We start from the raw sequence: 19,104 nt of genomic DNA on the forward strand, positions 1-19,104 counted from the left end.
GAGTTCGTTCGCCCATAGAGTCCGTTCGCCCTACTGTAAAAATATTAATATTCAGGGAATTGAAGTTGAATAAACTTATTCAGGTATTACTATGATATATATACATGTATATCATGTATATTCTTGAAATTTATGGAAATATTTAAAAGTTTATGGCTTGTTTAGGATCATTAATTGTTCAATGACAAAATAATTCGGATCACTGATTATTGTGATACTTGTACATGTCCTTTGATGGATTAATAATAAAAACAAACGTTTTGTTTTAATAGAATATTAAGCTTGAAATTAATAATAACAATGATGTACGAACTGTAAATTGTGAAACGGATGTACAAGTTCATTTATTTATACTCTAAGACTAGTCATACAATGTACTGCATACAATGTAAATTGACTGAATACAATTATTTTGTTAACAAATATCAATAAAGATAAATACATTGTAATCCAGTATTCTACTCTACAAATCAAAGGGAAAATGATAAATTGATTGTGGCAATATAAATATTCTGTCAATTTTTCAACAAACTTTAACATATTTTGTTCAAATACTTAAAATAATGCAACTAGACAACAGTTAGAAACAGGGGTGTGGAAATGCTATGCCCGATTCGCCCGACTCGTACATTTGAACAACCGGACAAGTAATTATTTTTGTCTTGGTTGCTCGAGGACAAGTTAAAAAATATACAAGACAAAGTTCAAATCCGACAAAAACAGATTAATTTCAAAACGTATAAAGATGTTTAATTTATGTAAAAGAAACCAATGTTCAGCCAGTTAAAACATCAATGTTCATGACGATAAATATTACATGATACCGGAAATAGATTGATTACCAAAATAAATAAAAATAAGTATGCGAACCCGAGTCACGCAACATTGCATTGGCTTTATCCATTGACACGGGATCGTCGATTAGGTTTAACCCTTCATTTAACGGAAGTGTCATGTCTTTTCAAATCCGACAAAAACAGATTAATTTCAAAACGTATAAAGATGTTTAATTTATGTAAAAGAAACCAATGTTCAGCAAGTTAAAACATCAATGTTCATGACGATAAATATTACATGATACCGGAAATAGATTGATTACCAAAATAAATAAAAATAAGTATGCAAACCCGAGTCACGCAACATTGCATTGGCTTTATCCATTGACACGGGATCGTCGATTAGGTTTAACCCTTCATTTAACGGAAGTGTCATGTCTTTAAAATTTGTATCGAGATTCAGATTGGTAAATACTTTATAAAAAGGTGGACAAGCAAGACAAAAAGAGTCATGAGTCGAGTAGAAAACCTTAAATGCAAATGGAGGACACAGAGTATTTAAAAAAAATGGAAGCAAGAATTTCAGACATCGTGGATATCAGATTGCCCCTGGCTATCTATGGAAACTCAGAAAATAAATTAACATGATTAAGTTTTTGTCTTATTTATAGATGAAAGGTCATTGACAACATTATTTGTTGTCAAAGTGGAAAATAAAAGGGATGCATTAATCAGAGATGGGTCCGATTACTTTCAATGTAATTGATTAAATTACAATTACTTTGTCATTTGAACGATTAAATTAAATTAATGATTACATCATTTCTGAAAGTGTCTGATTAAATTAATGATTACATTTGCAAAGTAATCATGATTACATCTGATTACAATGAATTTAAAAAAAAACACACATTTTGAATGATATGAATGAATTAACATTTGATACAACTAAAGCACTTTTTAGAAAGAATTTGTTTTATATATTAGAAAATGATAACTTCAAACTTCATCTATTTAATAAACCACAAAAGTTCACAACATACATTTACATACATGAACATTGTGTCACTGGTTATGACCCATTACACTTTATCTTCATTGATCTCTAAATTATTTTGACTTCAATTGAATATGGCATTATAAAGAGTTTGCTGTTTGTCTTCTGACCTCTTTGAGACTTTGTATGTATTTCAAGGTGCAGTTTATGGAAGTTAAAATATTGATGAAATAAAGTTGCCAGTTAAAAACTATATAAAAATTTTAATAGAATTGTTTAATCAAATTGTAAACAAAATACAAGTCCTATAAATCATTGCATTTTACATGTCCAGTTTAAAAATTTTACAAAAATTTGCTTATCTTGAACAAGATATTTGTCCAACTTTTAATTTAGTTTGTGCTAATTAGATAAATTTTTTTGATAAATCATGTCTGATTAATCTTTTATCATATACATTGTCCTACAGCTATACTCAATTGGAAATTGCAATAAAAACAAACCTTAATTGGTTTCCTACCTGTCAATTAAAAGTTGACAAAAATCACAATATTAACAAAAGATCATAATTCAGGATTAAAGAAAAGTATAATATTACTTGAATATAACAGTTATTATCAAATATATATATATCGTCGCTGTTATGCAAAAATCTCGTATCTCAATTTTTTGCGGAAATCTTTTTATCGATTAATTAGAATTTAAATATGTATCTTCCACTGTATGCGAAAATATCTGATCTTCTAACCAATCATTAACCCGAATTCTGACATGTGACGAAAAAGTGTAGTCGGATTGATGACACATTTTGTTGTGCGAAAATATCGCATCTCAAAAGAAAAACACATGTCACGGCAGCTGACATTATAACAGGCACAGTTTTATCAATTTTAGGTTCTAATATAGCTTAGAAATAATGAAAAGCTTTGAAATTACAATATATAGGTGCAGAAATTTTTGCTCGTCTTGGTAATTGATTGGTTAGAAGGTCAGATATTTTTGCATACAGTGGAACATACATATTTAATTCTAAATAATCGATAAAAAGATTTCAGTTTTTACTGCCTGGTGTAAAATTATCAAAACCTTAGATACGAGGTTTTTGCATAACAGCGACGATATATATATATATGTACATCTTTAAATTGTGAATATATGTACAATATCTTTTACTAAGGCCAGTACAATATATTTTACTAATTGTATTATATGTCTCTTCTTAGACTATAAATGATGACTTTTCAGTACTGTAACAGTTTATTTTTTTACTGAAGTATACAAATCAATTAACATGCTCTATAAAGTAAACCAAACTATCTTAACATGTAAATATTTATTAAATAAAAATAACAAAATTGTTCATTTATTGACCATAAACACAGTTTAAGATTTTTTTCATTGTAATCAGAATGTAATCAAAAAGTAATCAGGATTACAGGGTATTTTGAAAAGTAATTGATTAAATTAAATTACATGTAATCAGATTTTTGGCTGATTAATGATTACAATGATTACTTGAAAAATTGTAATCAATTACAGCTGATTAATGATTACAATTACAATTACCCCAAGTCTGGCATTAATTGCCCATCAAGACAATAATAAATAATCAAGAAAGAAAATCAAGTGTCAGTTCAGAGAAACACCACAAAATCAATAGTTTATCTATTATTTAGTTTACATTTCTTCAATCACTGTCCTCAAATTTAGTATATGTACCTACTGGCTACAATTTTTATTCAAAAACTGCTTCAAAATTGTCCTTTACATGTCATTTCATTGGTTGGTGTGCTGTTAGGTTTCTGTCCCTTTGATGTCAACCCATTTCCTTCTTTCCTAAGTTTTTACACATATAAACAAATATATTTCATTTGTTTGTGATGCACAACAGTGCTAAGTAAGAATCATATATCAGCTAACATGAAATACTTCAATATTTATTGGTATCATAAGGGCAAGTAAATTTTTTTCCGGACAAGTAAAATTTTAGGTTTCACTTGCCCGGGGACAAGTGCTCACAACAAATATTTCCACACCACTGAGAAAAAAATAAAAATCAGGGCGAACGGACCCTGGGCGAACAGGTATCAGGGGGAACATGAATCAGGGCGAACGGACTCGGATTCAACTTTATCAGGACTCCAGGATCGGGTGTTTTTAAGCTCGGGATTTCCGTCTTGACCCTTTCGGGATCTGGGAATTCTTTTTTCGAACTTCGGGATGTCAGGATTTAAATTTATTTTATCTGAGCAGACTGATCTGAATAATTATTCCAAAACCTCACTGATATAAGTCATATTGGCTGGCTGATCATGCTAATAGTGATAACTAATACCCAGCAGATCAGCAATTCGACTAAACACCTTATCTTCCTTCCCTTCGCCTATACCACCCTGCTCAATTTTCTCCGTATTTCTGGTGTATTTACATTGAGATGAGAGCAACGTCACAATGTCTGAGGAGAAATTATCAGTGAAGACAATGTGTGAGGAGACGTTATTAAGCTTGCTTTTGTCAAGTGTTAAACTGTCTTTAGGGAGGGGGAGACCAGTAATAAAACGATAAAACAGATAATTAGGTTTTCTTGGTATAGATATCGTAGAATATCAGCTGCTCGACACAATGTGAAGCTTTTTAGTTTGTTTTCTGCACTCACTCTTCAAAAAGGTTCTTATTGTGGCTAGTGCCTAATCCATTTATATTTTACGATATCAATGTGTAGAAAACCTGTTGAATGTAAGTAATACAGAACTGTTCATGAGTTTGTGAAATGAGATTTTTTTTAAATGACATTCAAAAAACGTAAACAGATTTTGAGTGTTTTGTGAATTGACGAAATGAATGATAGATACTGTGATTATGATTGGAGGCCAAGTTCCCTTAAATTTACAAATGTATCTATAGTCTTAGATTGCTCTGAGTCCAATAGCTGTTTTGCCAAACAAGCTAGGGCTTCATTCCATATCTAAAAGTCGATATTTGCCTCCAAATATTTTGGATGCGCCACTTAAATGCTTCTGGAGCCCACTGATGGCCTTGGATCCATACAAATTTGCTCATTTTTCATTATCTCTTCATTTATGTAAGTTTCATCTACATGTACCTCCCACCCTTTATAATTTTCTCATATTTTGACAGTTTACAACTGCAGTGACCCATTAATTCTGGCATTTTAACTTTTACTTTGAAAGATTGTCATGTATTAAATGATGTAGTATATTTTGGTTATTATGCTTTTATTTAAATAATTAAGACTACCGGTACTACATGTATGTACATGTAGGCATGATTTAAAAAAAAACATCATTCAGTATCTTACTGGTACATATTTGTTTAAGTGTAAGTGACCACTGACCAAGCTAAGAGGTTTCTTTGTTTAACATGTTCAAGGAGCTGCATTGTTCGATAAATACAGACAGATTAATTATATAAATACAATGTTGACCTTGTTGTATATATAGACTTTAATGCTTCCTGTAGATTTTTAAAAGGACATGGTAACCTTTTTCTTATCATGCTTGTACTACATTTGTTTATGCAATGGACAGCACTTTGAAGGTACAAATGTACCTGTAATAAAGATGTTGGATATTTTTTCATTTAAGAAATGTCTACCCATATACAATGTAGTATCTTTTTACTACATGTAGTATGAGACTCAGAGGTTCTTCCAAGTCAGCATTTTTTGCAATGAGGTTTTAAACCAATATGTACATGTAATGAAAAGATACCATCAGAGTGCCATGTTAAAGGTGCACATGGCACATTACACTACAGGGAGATAACTCTGAAAAAAATCAGCTTATTGTTCCATTTTAGGCTTCTCCATCCAAATCTTTGTTTGTCTAACTTCTATATATATATATATATCCAACGAAATTTTACCAATATAGTGTAAGGTTCAAGTTTTGAAAGATCTTATATTTTTGTCAAAGGATCAAAGTACATGTACATGTATATTATTAAATTATCAAAATTAGTTTTAGTCAAGGTAAAACATCTGTACCTCCAATAGTGAATACATTACGTGCTAGAATTTAAATTCTGATGTACATGTATGTAAGTATCACATCATCATATTAAGTTACATTTTGAAATTATATTTAAATTTGTGCTATTTCATCAACTTCTATATATATTCATTTCACATTCATTCTGATGATCTGAAGAAAAACGTACATGTAAATGAATAAAATGCTAAATTGTGAAGACACAACATACAGTAAATACATTTACATGTATATAATTTATACATCTCAATTTAACTGAAATGTTTCTTTGAAACTGAAAGTTTTGTTTTAAGCTCACTTGATCCAAAGAGAAAGTGTGAGTTGTTGTCATGGATTAACATAAAATAAGAATATGTATCATTAAAACATTTTTCGATACAGAAAATCTTGCAGGGTTAAATATTAAGAATGTCAAGATCTACATTCTGTCCATTTTTAACAAAAATGTCAGACAAAACCCTTTAAAATGTGGTCTAAGAGGTTTTGTCTTTTAATAACAAAGTTAATACTTTTTAGCAAATTTGGCTGCTATCGTGAGAACTAAAGATAAACTTTATCATGTTTATATTGCAAAAATTATCAATCAGCACTACAAGATCTACAGAGTACTTTTATATTACATAAACAAGTACATACCTCAGAAAATAAATCCAGTAATTGTCATTTTGACTGATTTCTGCTGTTCTTGGCAGTTACAATGTAGCATGAATATCATGTGCATGTACATGTACATTGTACATGATGTAGACAAATGCAAGGTAAAAGAATTTAAAATGATTTTTTTATCAGCAACAGAATATGCTTTTATATCTACCCTGGATATTCTGCAAATCCTGGTGTTGAGTAGTTGTTGCCACTGAAATATCAATATACAGCTATATATATATAAAGATTTTCTAGGTGTTACATGTACATTTCTTTAACCTTGAAAATCGAGGGAGCTACCGTACTTGTGTATGTTTGAAATGTTAATTGCAAAAATTATCAGCATGGCAAGATCTTCAATGTATTCTTCATGTATATTTAAACTGAAAAGTTGTCATGGTCTCTCTGATACAAAGTAACATGTACATATTTGTACATGTAATTTACTGTAAGTTCTTTTAGATTTATGACAAGCATCTTCATCACTTTCAGATGTGTTCAAATTGGATACATTTGTAAAGCAGACTTTAGTGCTCAATTTTCATATATAATAAATGATGAATGAAATATGACTTTCATTTCATATTATTTTATGGCCATGTCATGAAATAGCACAATAGTGTTGAAAGTGGCCTTTAACACCAATCAATAATATCAATCAATCAATCAAATCATATTGTTTGAACCTTTATATCATCACCTTAAACTGTAAAAGAAGTCAGTGTTTAGAGAATGATAAAATGGATGAAATGATTTGTAATAAGGATTTTATACCTTGGGTGTATAATTATAGCAAGTTTACACTTCCTCATACAGGCTTTTGATGATGATAAAGATGTTACCTATCATCAGTTGTATTTGCAATCACAGTCTCTCATATCTAAACGTGAATTTCCACGATTTTTTGTGAATTACAGATTCAGTATAGACGAGGATGTTTATACTATTTATTACATAATACATAATACAACATACCATCCAAGCCTGGTAATTTGTTTCTTACACCTAACCTATCTCTTCCAGAACTATGTTACCATCATGTATATATAACATAGGTTGACAGTCTGCTATCTTATGTAGCTGTCTGTTACAGGCGTTAATTGTTTGAACTAATTCTATCTGATGATAGTGAGTTTTCTATACATACTTTTGAAGGTTAAGAGGAATTAGGATACTTTATTGCTAGTGTGATCATGTTGGATGTATCTATAGTAAGGTTTGTAGAAACTCTTACCTGTATGTGAACAATAATGATTTGTATGACAGTACATGTATAAGGAGTTATCGGTATGATTGCCATTGTATCCACAAGAGACCATATATATGACACTGATGTATGCACTTCATTGTATCTTAAACGTTCCAAATAAATTTCAATAAAAGCACAATTCTGGGACTAAATAGACAAGCTTTGAAGTTTTCTCCTATTTATGCAGTCAGGGATGGGGTAATCATAATCTGTAATCGTAATCGATTGTAATTGATTACATTTTTTCAAGTAATCGACAGTAATCTGTAATCGACAACATATTCGATTACATGTAATCGTAATTTAATCGATTACAGCAAAAACTATGATGTAATCATTGATTACTTTGATTACATTTCGATTACTTAAGTAAAATAGTTTGATAAAATAAAAGCTATAATCTAAATGAAAATAGACAACTGCATGTATTCATCAGTTTCATAGTAGTAGTTGTTGTAGTACTACTAAAATAGAGTGTATTAGTATTACTTGAGATAGTATCATACAATTTATTTAGATCTACATTAAGATTAACCAGATCTCCTTACAAATTTTACTATACATCTGCATAATGCAGTACATATGTATATTTAGTGTTGGGCACTAAAATCTTTTCCAACTATTACTGTGGATTCATTTATTATACGTTGAATACCAATTTTCATGGGTTTCGTTTGTACTGGTGAACCACAAATTCAAATGTTCAACGAATAGGATAATTTCAATATGCCGAGATTGTCAAAACCATGAAATTAAATATCCAGAAATATGCAAGTTTTCACGAAAATTGATAACCACCAAAATAAATGAATCCACAGTAGTCTGAAGACCAAGAAAGACTAATGCAGACTGTGTTTTGTGTGGCATTATAACTGAGGTGTAAAGTGTAGCATAAGTATCTTGGTTAAAGACAAATAAATGATAGATTTCAACTATATGAGTTGAAGACTTTCTATGATAGTAAAATGAAGTTTACAAAGAAATGTATCAGTAACATTGAGTGACAGTCCCTAGATTATATCTGTGTGCGCTATGGACTAGTGAGAATGTAAATAGGTGTAAGATAATTACAAAGTTCATGGATGAATTGTGTTTTAGTTATAAATTAAAAATGTCATATATATGGGTGGAGTTCCCACAAAATGTTTAAATATGGATTTTAAAATTCATGGAACAGGTATTTTAACGTGTTGTAACTATTGTTATCTATAATCTATTTTGTAATAACACCAAGCGTGCATGCACTGACTTAATTAGTAGGATCTTTCATTGTCTAGTACAGACACATTTAGGATTTGTTTTTGTATCAATAGATCTACAATGTAAGTTATTAAAATCAATTATAGTTATGTTTTTGGAACTGTTGCAAGTTTAGGAGACAATGCATTTGATGTGTATTTAGATCACATTTCGCAGGACTGTTTTAATTTGAAGATGAATCTTTCTTTAATTTTTGCAGGCATTTAATTTATTTTTATGCTGACCTTATATTATAACCCCACAACCTTCTTACTTTTGGTCTTGAGAGTACCTGATTGAGATAATTCCAAAAACCATTTATTTCATTTATGAACATAATTATTGAGTGAGTGAGTGAACAGTGGCGGATCCAGAACTTTTCCTAAGGGGGGGCCTGCTGACTGATCTAAGGGGGCCCGCTCCAGTCATGCTTCAATGATTCCCTATATAATCAACCAAATTTTTCCCATGAAAGGGGGGCCCGGGCCCCCAAGCCCCCCCTCCCTCCTGGATTCACCTATGGTGAATAATGTATCTTGTGTCTTAAACTCTGAAACAAAATATAGAGGTTGATATTTTACAGCAGTAATATCTCTTTTTTAAACCTTGATTTTTTTTTTCTCAACGAAAGACTTTGAAAGTGACAACTAATGACTTCAATGAGTAAATGAAGTTTTTGATGAAAATATTTGATAGAGACATGTCAAACTGACAAAAGGACTTTACAATTTCTTCAAGATGCTAGAAATCTTTCATTTTCCTTAAGATAGTACTAGTATAGACACAAAGTAACATACTTCAGAAGTTTTATTGTCAGAGGTGCATGAAATATTTCCTCTGATTATTGTTGATGTTTTATGTTCAATATCTGAAAAGAGGGCGGTTACAAATAAATTCATATGTGATACTTATTTTCCTTACAAAGTAGTTCTATATATTTATATACACAAAACTGACCTGGTTTGTAAAAATATGTACATGTAACACTAAAGAATTCAGGCCACGGTCAATTTACTAGCAATCATCAGGTGTCAGTAGTATAACTTAGGTTAATACATAAACTTGTTGACACCAATCTTAATCTGTCAGAAAATTCTTTTATTTAGTATCTCTCTTGTTAATTGGCATTTTAAAAGGCCACCATAGATCATGATAAGGAATATCTTTTTTCCTATAAGTTAATTTCTTGATCAAATATTTATAAAAGGTATTGAGTATTTACTATATAGTAACTTCCTCGAGTAAGTAAATAGATTGATTTAAGGTCAAACTATGGACCTAATAGACCTTAAAACAGAAGACATTTAAATATATACAATTCTAAATGTTAAAGATGTTTGTGTATAAGTTTTGATATAAAATTCTTGTGTTATTCATTTTGTGATGAAAAATCAATTGAATTTTGTAAAATAGTTATTTCACTACAAATAAAGTATCAAGAAACGAGAGGTTAGTTCATACAAGTTTTGTTATACATTTATATTTACTAATCGGAAGACAGAAAATGATTGTTATGTTATAATTCACAAAAAAAATGTTACGAAAGGGTATTACGTATTTAAACAGATAAATATGCTTGAACAAAATTATTGAACATTTTTTTATTAATTCACTTTATTCAGCTGTCACTTACAACACATTTGTACTTGTGATTGCATCGTAGCCTTAACACATAATCATACATGTAGCTTATTTACAAAAGACCACTATAAAAGCCTTTATATATGGGACATCTTACTTGTACATTTACCCTGTGTCTAGCTGTTATTATTTTCTATTTATCTGAGTGATCATTCATAATCTTTTAATAGTAAATGCTTTTGCTGCAGTATTTTTGTCAGATTACGTTATCTTATTGCACTTAAAGGCAGTGAGAGTTGCATTTATATGCATTCACCTGCAGTTGAGGTGTGTACAGGTATGTTACCTGCAATGAATACATAATTTTACATACAAATTGAACATGATTTTTAACAGAAAAGACTTATTTTATTTTATTTGATTATATATCCGTTTTTATCGCTGGAAGTCATTGACAATTTGAACATCTTTTTCTTTTCAGATCATGTTGGAGATTACTTGATTGAACAAATTGTTTGTTGTTGATATGTTTAAAGTGAGAGATGAAAAAGTTTTTTAAACAAAGATAATAAGAACTAACCATTTATGATGGCAGCTGCCCCAGGGGAAGTAACTCACCTCCCAGGGTCAAGTGATGATGTTGCCAGAGTTGGTGAAGGTAATTATTATTAACCCATAATTTCTTTGTTTAAGCAATAGCATATAGATAGATACATGTAGCTGATAAAAAAATGTTGTAGACAAGGGGTCTAAATTGTCAACACTTGATGTTGTTAGTTCAGACCCCACATATGGTACATGTGTAGGTGCTTTTGCATCCGATATTAATTGGCTAGGATTACCAGTTTTCCAAGGTCATAGGTTCTTTTTGGACAATCTTGCATCCTCCACCAATAAAAACTTTGTCCCTACTAAATAGCTAGCTGTGCTGAAAGTCAGGCTATGAAACATCCTTATTCTTTTGCAAAATATGCTTTAAAAAATCAAAATGGAGGAAAATATTAGTAAGCAGTGACTACATGTACATTTATCATTTTTGTGAGGCAAACTTGATCATGAAAACATATTTAAAAGTGAGATGTGTGGTTAATTTCATTAAGACAGCAACCTAGCAATAATAAAAGTACAAAAACATCTTAAGTTGGCAATATGGAATTGCTTGAATTTTAAGTTCACTCTGCTCTTTGGTCAGAGTTGTTGTCTCTTTAACACATTCCCCATTTCCATTCTCAATTTTACATGTATGATGTACATCATCTGCCCCTTTCAGGCCTTATGTTGGTAAACACGAGGAATTGATGTCCATCACACTCCAGTAACATAGGTCAGATGCACAGTGTGATAGAGGAATATTTGTACCTCACATTATACACTATATAGATGTGCTGAAGGTTAATATTATGAAGATTCTTCATGTTTCTCAATCACCAAGCCTTTTATTGTATGAAATGACTTCATCACAGTATATATATATTGATGTTTTCATCATTATGATAGAGTTAAGTAACATCTGTTTTGATTTAATGTAAGTTTCATCATACATCAGAGGAAATAGTGCATTTAATAATCAAAAATGTGGGCATTGATCTTTTAATATTTATCAGATTACTTATGTTACACAAAGAAACTTTTTGTCAAGTTCTGTCATCAGATTACTCATTCAATGCTATTACTTGTATACTCCAATGTCTTATTAAACACTAAGACAACTTTATTTATGACATCAATTACATTGTGTGCTAATTAGTATTTATGTTTTTATAACTAGAAATATTTACACTCTAAGTAAATTTGTTTCATTTGTCTTAAATATGCATGAAATATATGCTTTTAGACTTTCAGCAAGCAACAATCAAGCAACCAATTGTTTCTATCTTTTATCACACTTGTATAGCATAAGATACTTTTAGTTTTTATCAAACCAATAGACTGTGTTTTGGCCACAACGATGCAGATTTTATTGACTTTAATTGAAAAACTGAAACAAATTATAGCAAAGTAAATGTTTTACAATTGATAGTACAACAGATGTATATATATATATATAAAAAAAAGTTAAAAAAAGATATGGAAATGAAGTGATGTGGTAAGATTGCCAACTCTAGAATGACAAAATGTAAATAGCCTAGAATTTTCATTCATTTGTTTTTCAGTCCACATGGTGCAATTGTATATTTCATTGCTTATTACCTTTAACAAAATTTCTGCATTGAACACAAGTAAGAACTGAAGAAGATTTCTTTGTTTTATTGAAACTTAAAGATTTTCTTCAAAATCCAACTCTGGATTCAAAGGTTCTCACTGATTAGCTTCTTTCACCATTTGTTAAGTTGAAAAACTGTTTGCACACTGATAATCTAAAAGGTTGAACTATTTGAAATAAATAGTAACAAATATATAAATAGTGATTACCATCTTAGTCCTAATATTACAAAGACAAGCACAATACTTTGTGAAAATGAACAATCATTGTTAAGATAAATCCAAATTCATTGATATCAGTAATAAAATATGGATTACTCTCATATTAGAAATTATGCTAGAAATTTAGAACAAATCTGGAGAAATTCAAAACATCAAAAAAAATAATACAAGAGATATATTTGTATGACACAGAAACGCATACAAATATTTATAATGAGGTCAAATTAGTTACATTCTACTAATCTTTCCTGTTGTTAGAAGACAATTATAGTCCATTTAGTCAAAAATAGCTTCAAGTATAAATTTTGTTTGAAATGTTCAATGAGCCAAAATGTAATTGAATTTTTATGCTTTGGATTAATTTGATAGTAATTTGAGTACACAGTATATCTATAATTTGCCTATTACAATAGCTATAATATTAAAAAAAAGATGTGGTATATTTGACAATGAGGCAACTCTCCACAACAGACCAATATGACATAGAAATTAATTAATACATAAGCTATCAGAATTTTAAATTGGATTGTCTCCCTTATATCAAGAAATATAACCTGTATTGACTATTGATATTACCACCTGGATGATCTTTTGCTAGCATGCCTGCTGTAATTGTGAGAGGTCATCTGTTTCATTCCCAGCCACTTTAAGATGAGTTTTTGCTGCTTCTATGCATATGATAAACACAAGGATTCAAAGCAAATACTGTTTGAAGTATGAATAATCCTAGCTTCTGGTTTGGATTATATGTCTCTTTGTCTGTAGACTGTTTTCAACTTGTCCATTTATACTGTTTTTATCACATGAACATGTTCTTGTTCTACAAATTCTGGTCATGAAACATTTATCCATCCATTTAGTATTGATAAATTGTTTATTTCAGATCCAAGGGATGGAAAAAAGAAGAAATTCCGTCCATTTGTAGCTATGAAGAAATTCTTTAAAGGTGGTTCCAGTAAAAAGGGTATTAAATCAGAAAGTGCTGTATCTATAAAGTCTCGATCTTTACAGGCAATAACACAACAGGATGACAGTGATGATGATGGAGGGTAGGGAATACTTTATATAGGAATACAATACAAAGAGGCAGCTTTTAGTAATGCTGCATTCACACGTAATTCAAATTCTATTTGCATGAACTAATTCGAATAAGTTTAACTCATATTCCAAACGTTTTGTGTCCAAATGTCAATTCTAATTCAAATTCCATTGTGCTTCAAATTGGCTTTACTGTCCCAACACTGTTAACTTTTAATTCGTATTAACAAAAAAGCGAATTAAAATTATCCTTAATTTGGATGAAAAACTAATTAAAAGCCTGTACACATTGAACCATTTCTTTCCCTTATGTTCAAACTAAATGCATTTTATTTACATGAATATTGAGAAACTGTAAAGGGAAGATAATTCTATTTAACCATTTGCCTAAAACTTTTAAGGTTTAGGAAGAGATCAAGAATGGGAGGCAGTAGAAGTATGTCAGAGGACAGTGTCTTTATACCAGAGGTCAAAGAACCTAAGATGGACGCCATTAGAAAGACAGCTATTTCCATGGAGTCACTTAATAAAGATTTCCAGGTTGGTGTGACAGACATGGTTTATGTGGAGCCAGAAATAATCATAAATTGTATATGGACAAATATCTTCTTAGAGGAATTTCTCACATAAAAAAATATTTGGAGAACTTATTTTAATTTTTAGCACTGAAATTTAATACAGACTGACTTTTTAAAAAATAATGCAGTTGTCATAAGCTGAATATAAGAAAATTATTAATTCAGGTGTATATTATTCGTATATATGAAATGAAATGAATAATATATTGAATCTCTGTAAATCTTTGATACAAAAATATGCACTCTAATAAGATATTTTATGTATATAGTTGACCCCAACCTCTTATGGCTGTCATTTTCCATTAGATATAATAACATATATAACTCCAATAATATGGTGGTTTGTAACAGTATTAAAAAACAATATTAACAGAAAATGCTTTAAGGAGTGGATTTATATTATGGCTCTAACTGTGAGATCTGTGTAATTATGTTGGGTATATTAATAAGCTGAATATTTAAAAAAGAATAAAAAAAAACATTGGAATGGCATAACTAACAATGCTTATTTTAACCATAGAACTCTATAGTTCAAAATCATTGGGTTGTCTTTTCATAAAAGTATACCCCTAAATCTCCTGGTTCATGTTTTAAACTCATCAAAGATACACAAACTGTAGGTCACCATACCACCTTCAACAATAAGCAAACCCCATACCCTATAGTTGCTATAAAAGGCCCCAAAATCACAAAAGTAGAACAATTCAAACAAGAAATGGCCTAATTAATGTACAAAAATAAAAAAATAAAAAACATTTAACAAACAACAATCAGGCACATTGATACAGAATGTTGCGGGGTGACACATGTTAGCGAGATCCCAACCCTTCTCTAACCTGGGACAGTGGTATAATATATTACAACATAAGAACAAATTATAAAAATCAGGTTTAAAAGGCTTAACTCATCAGATGAATACAAATAGAAATACATCTAACAAAAATATAGAGTGGCCGGATATTTGTATATCCCAACAACAAAAAGACACTTAGTACTGATCTGAGAGTGCTCGCAGTTACTGACAGCTAGTTCAAAGTTAATAACAACTAATATAAAAAATCATGCATCTAAGACTAAATTATCAATCAGTACACCTCCAACATCCAATATATATCTATTTTATTCATTATACTAGTTCATTTAAGCATATAATCACTTATAATATATTGCAAAACAGTTCATTTGTCTTTTAAAGTTCACATTCTCTAGTTGAAAGGTTTGTGATTTCAATCTAAATAAGAATATCATGGTTTCCTAAATTTCATGTAAATTTGCACCTTATATGGTTAATTTGTTCTTAAAAATAATCTTACCAATATTTATGTTGTAAAATGTCTTTTTTGAGAGATAAATGTTTACAAGGACTATCTGTGGTTAAAACGCTATTCTAAGATGTCTCATTATTGGAGGTTTAAATTGGCTGCAAGGCCATTTATATAGAATCAAAATTACTGTTTCCCCTTTTACCATTATTACTCCATTCCTCAAAGATAAATTGCTGGATGAAATCTAAGTTTCAATGATTCTTAAAGAAATTTTATTTTTAGAAAAAATAATAAGTGAAAAGTTAAAAAAAAACAACCTATTAAGAAATATTTCAGATATATTTTTTTAAAGGATTCGATGATGTGAACTACAAAAATAAATGAATTGTTTTACAGCTGGGCATGTGCATGTTGAGGAATGAATATATAACCCTTCAATTTTCAGAGTGAGCTAGCCAGTAAATTAAAAAAGCGTTATTCTCTCCACTCAAGTGATGATGAGGCTCTACCCCAAAGCCCCACCCCTCCTATTACTACTGCTGATATTGTTATGGGTGGTGGCTTGAAGGTAAGTTAATATTCATCTAAGATTGTCCGTATTAGATAATTATCACAAAGTAATTGGTAGATGTCTTAGTGCAGTGTCTAACAGTGGAGGAGTTGATTAAATACATTGACAAGTTTTTCAGCCATACAAAATCAAATGACTGTTTCCTTTTTTTGAAAACTATACAGCATTGAAATACTAATTTGCCATTGAAGCAATACATGTGTTCAAACATTTCTTGCAAGTGTTTTCTTAGGTGTTTTTTTTTTTTTTAATCTAAGCAAAAGTTACCAGAAGCTAACTGTTAACCTGAGTCGCACTAATTTCGATACCAAACTGTTATTTAAAAAACCTTAAAAATTGCAATTTAACTGACTTGTTTTAAAAAAAAGGGGTTGACTAGTGTTTGATTTTTGGTTGTTAAGACATTAACTATAAATTCATAGTTATTTAGAAAAAGGATCAGTCTAAAGAATTAAAAAATATACTCCAAATAAATAACACTAGTTATATATTAGATATCGATATATATGTGTATAACATTGGTGGATTATATAATGACAAAATAACTCTGTATAAAGTTTGAGTTATCTCCCTTTAACTTGTGCTTTATCACAACATAAAATTAAATGGTCTTGAAAAACCCAAGAATGTCTAGTCTAGAAATTATTTTGTATTTAACCTATTTATGTCTTATCAAGTTTCTGATTTTACAAGAAGTTTGTTACATCTATTAAGAATTTAATATTGAATAGAAAAATTCTATGGGCTTGACATGTTCAGACATTCTATATATTTTTAATATATTCCTAATGATGTAATTAGTCTCTATGTCAATAAGTTTTCTTCATCTTATGAAACTTATATACACAATGCTGAAAACCATAACATGCAAACAGAGTTCAAATTGTGGCAGTATATTAACAGTTCTACAGTGAAGCCCCTTTATTACTTGAAAAATTTGGTGAGCTGTTGTAGTTTCATCTAATTATCTCCCTTGAATTTTACAAATTCATGCAAAAGTATCTCTGAAAGAAAAACTACCAATGCTTATCTTACCTCAGGATTAACACATTCTTTAAGTCTTTGTAAGATATTTCTTGAAAATAAAAAATGAATTGTCAGATTTATCCTAGTGTTTGAAATTTAAAAATTTATATTGTCTGCTAAAACGAGCGTTAAATCTAAGATAGCAGTCCATGTAGATGCTTAGTTTCTTTCTATCTTGGCAAACAGGTATGTCAAAGTTTTGAGAAGATCAAAGGATATTTCCATATTTCAATTACAAGGAAAGGAGGGATGAAAAAAAGTTATGGTTGACTGTATTTATTTATTTATTTGATATTTTCACAAGTGGAAACTTGAATCTATTTTTAGTTGACAATGACTAATACAGTATTATATAATTGGAACTGGTACTTATGGGTAATAGATTAACACTTAATTAGTGGATAAAAATATTGTGTATTGATTTTTACTCATCGTTTTCCATTTCAATCTCAATTATACCCAGTACCATCATATCAGTGGTGATGCAAGGGTCTGATATAAATTCAGTAGAGATTTTATACCTGACATGTAAAATGATGTAAATCTCTTAATTATATTTTTTGATATCAATCCTTACAAGTATGTTCACATAATGTCCTGGTGTAACAGTGATTTTAAAAAAATGCCAATCACATATTTTTCATTAATTTTTCAAAAAGCAAGCATGAGATATACTTTATTGATGTGCCTTTAGTTCTCTAGCTACAAATATTGTTAGTTGTTTTTCACCAAAACAGAAGTTATTGGTACTGTATATCTGTATATGTCAAATACATGTATATCAACAAGTAAAAGTTATCATGTTTAGTTATTGTTTTTTATACCAATATGTATCTTGAGATCAGTTGACAGAAGATTATCGACAGATAAATCATGAATATCTTTAGCATCAAAGTAGTAATGTTTTACCTCCAATCAATAAAACTTGGCTTTAAAAACAAATATTATTTTCATTAATTGTGTTGAGGAGATTACTGCAATGTCACAAGGAAAAATAAGTTTTGTTACCATGGCAACTCCAATGCTTAATAATACCATCTAATATTGATCAGTTGTTGCTGCCATATATCTATGTAAACATCAACATATAAGAAGGAAACAAAAGTTTTTAAGAGTCACAGTCTTTGGTTTTTTTGAAAAATTGAAATTGAATGATGTAAGTATGATACTTCAGTATTTTTTGTTTCTTTGAAAATCAGATCCTGTTAAAAACATGTTATTAAAAATACTGGATCAATATGTAATTTGGATATGAAGATGAAGATGAAGTTAATAGTAAATAGTGTTTGTGAAAAATTAGATAAGGAATCTAGGAGTTAATATTCATAACCCTTTATTATAGAAAATAATTGAATATTTTTAATGATGAAAATGAAGTTAAACCTAGGAAAAAAATAGTTTATTCTTCCTATCTAAGTTTTTTTTGTTAAGCCAAACCCCTTTTACTTTTGTACTTTTTGACTGATAAACAGTTTACTGGGAACTAGATTTTTTTTAAATTTTATAAGTACATGATATGATTAATTAACATTATACAGATGAAGGATAACTGTTATTGGAAATATTTGTTGATACTTATTACTGTTTTTATTGATAATGATATTGTTTATGAATGAAAAGATAGCATCGCATAATAAAAACTATAGCAAACTTACTGGTACTGTAGGCAAAAAGTACTGAAAAGGATGTATTTTCATTCTTATGT

The 19,104-nt window shown here is 29.7% G+C and overlaps 1 protein-coding gene across 3 annotated transcripts in view; it reads left to right on the forward strand.

The window, feature by feature from the left end:
• LOC143085307 (uncharacterized) overlaps positions 1 to 19,104 on the forward strand; it is a 46,766-nt gene that overhangs the window by 468 nt on the left and 27,194 nt on the right. For 2 of the 3 annotated variants that reach the window (XM_076261572.1, XM_076261573.1), the window contains exons 2-5: positions 10,979 to 11,155; positions 13,805 to 13,970; positions 14,361 to 14,499; positions 16,248 to 16,370. In XM_076261572.1, coding sequence (XP_076117687.1) covers positions 11,083 to 11,155; positions 13,805 to 13,970; positions 14,361 to 14,499; positions 16,248 to 16,370 — 501 coding nt within the window. In that variant the 5' untranslated portion in view covers positions 10,979 to 11,082. The remainder of the gene's footprint in view (positions 1 to 10,978; positions 11,156 to 13,804; positions 13,971 to 14,360; positions 14,500 to 16,247; positions 16,371 to 19,104) is intronic. The other variant, XM_076261574.1, reaches the window with a different exon arrangement.

Source organism: Mytilus galloprovincialis, chromosome 8 (genome assembly GCF_965363235.1).
Source record: "Mytilus galloprovincialis chromosome 8, xbMytGall1.hap1.1, whole genome shotgun sequence".
Lineage (NCBI taxonomy): Eukaryota > Metazoa > Mollusca > Bivalvia > Mytilida > Mytilidae > Mytilus > Mytilus galloprovincialis.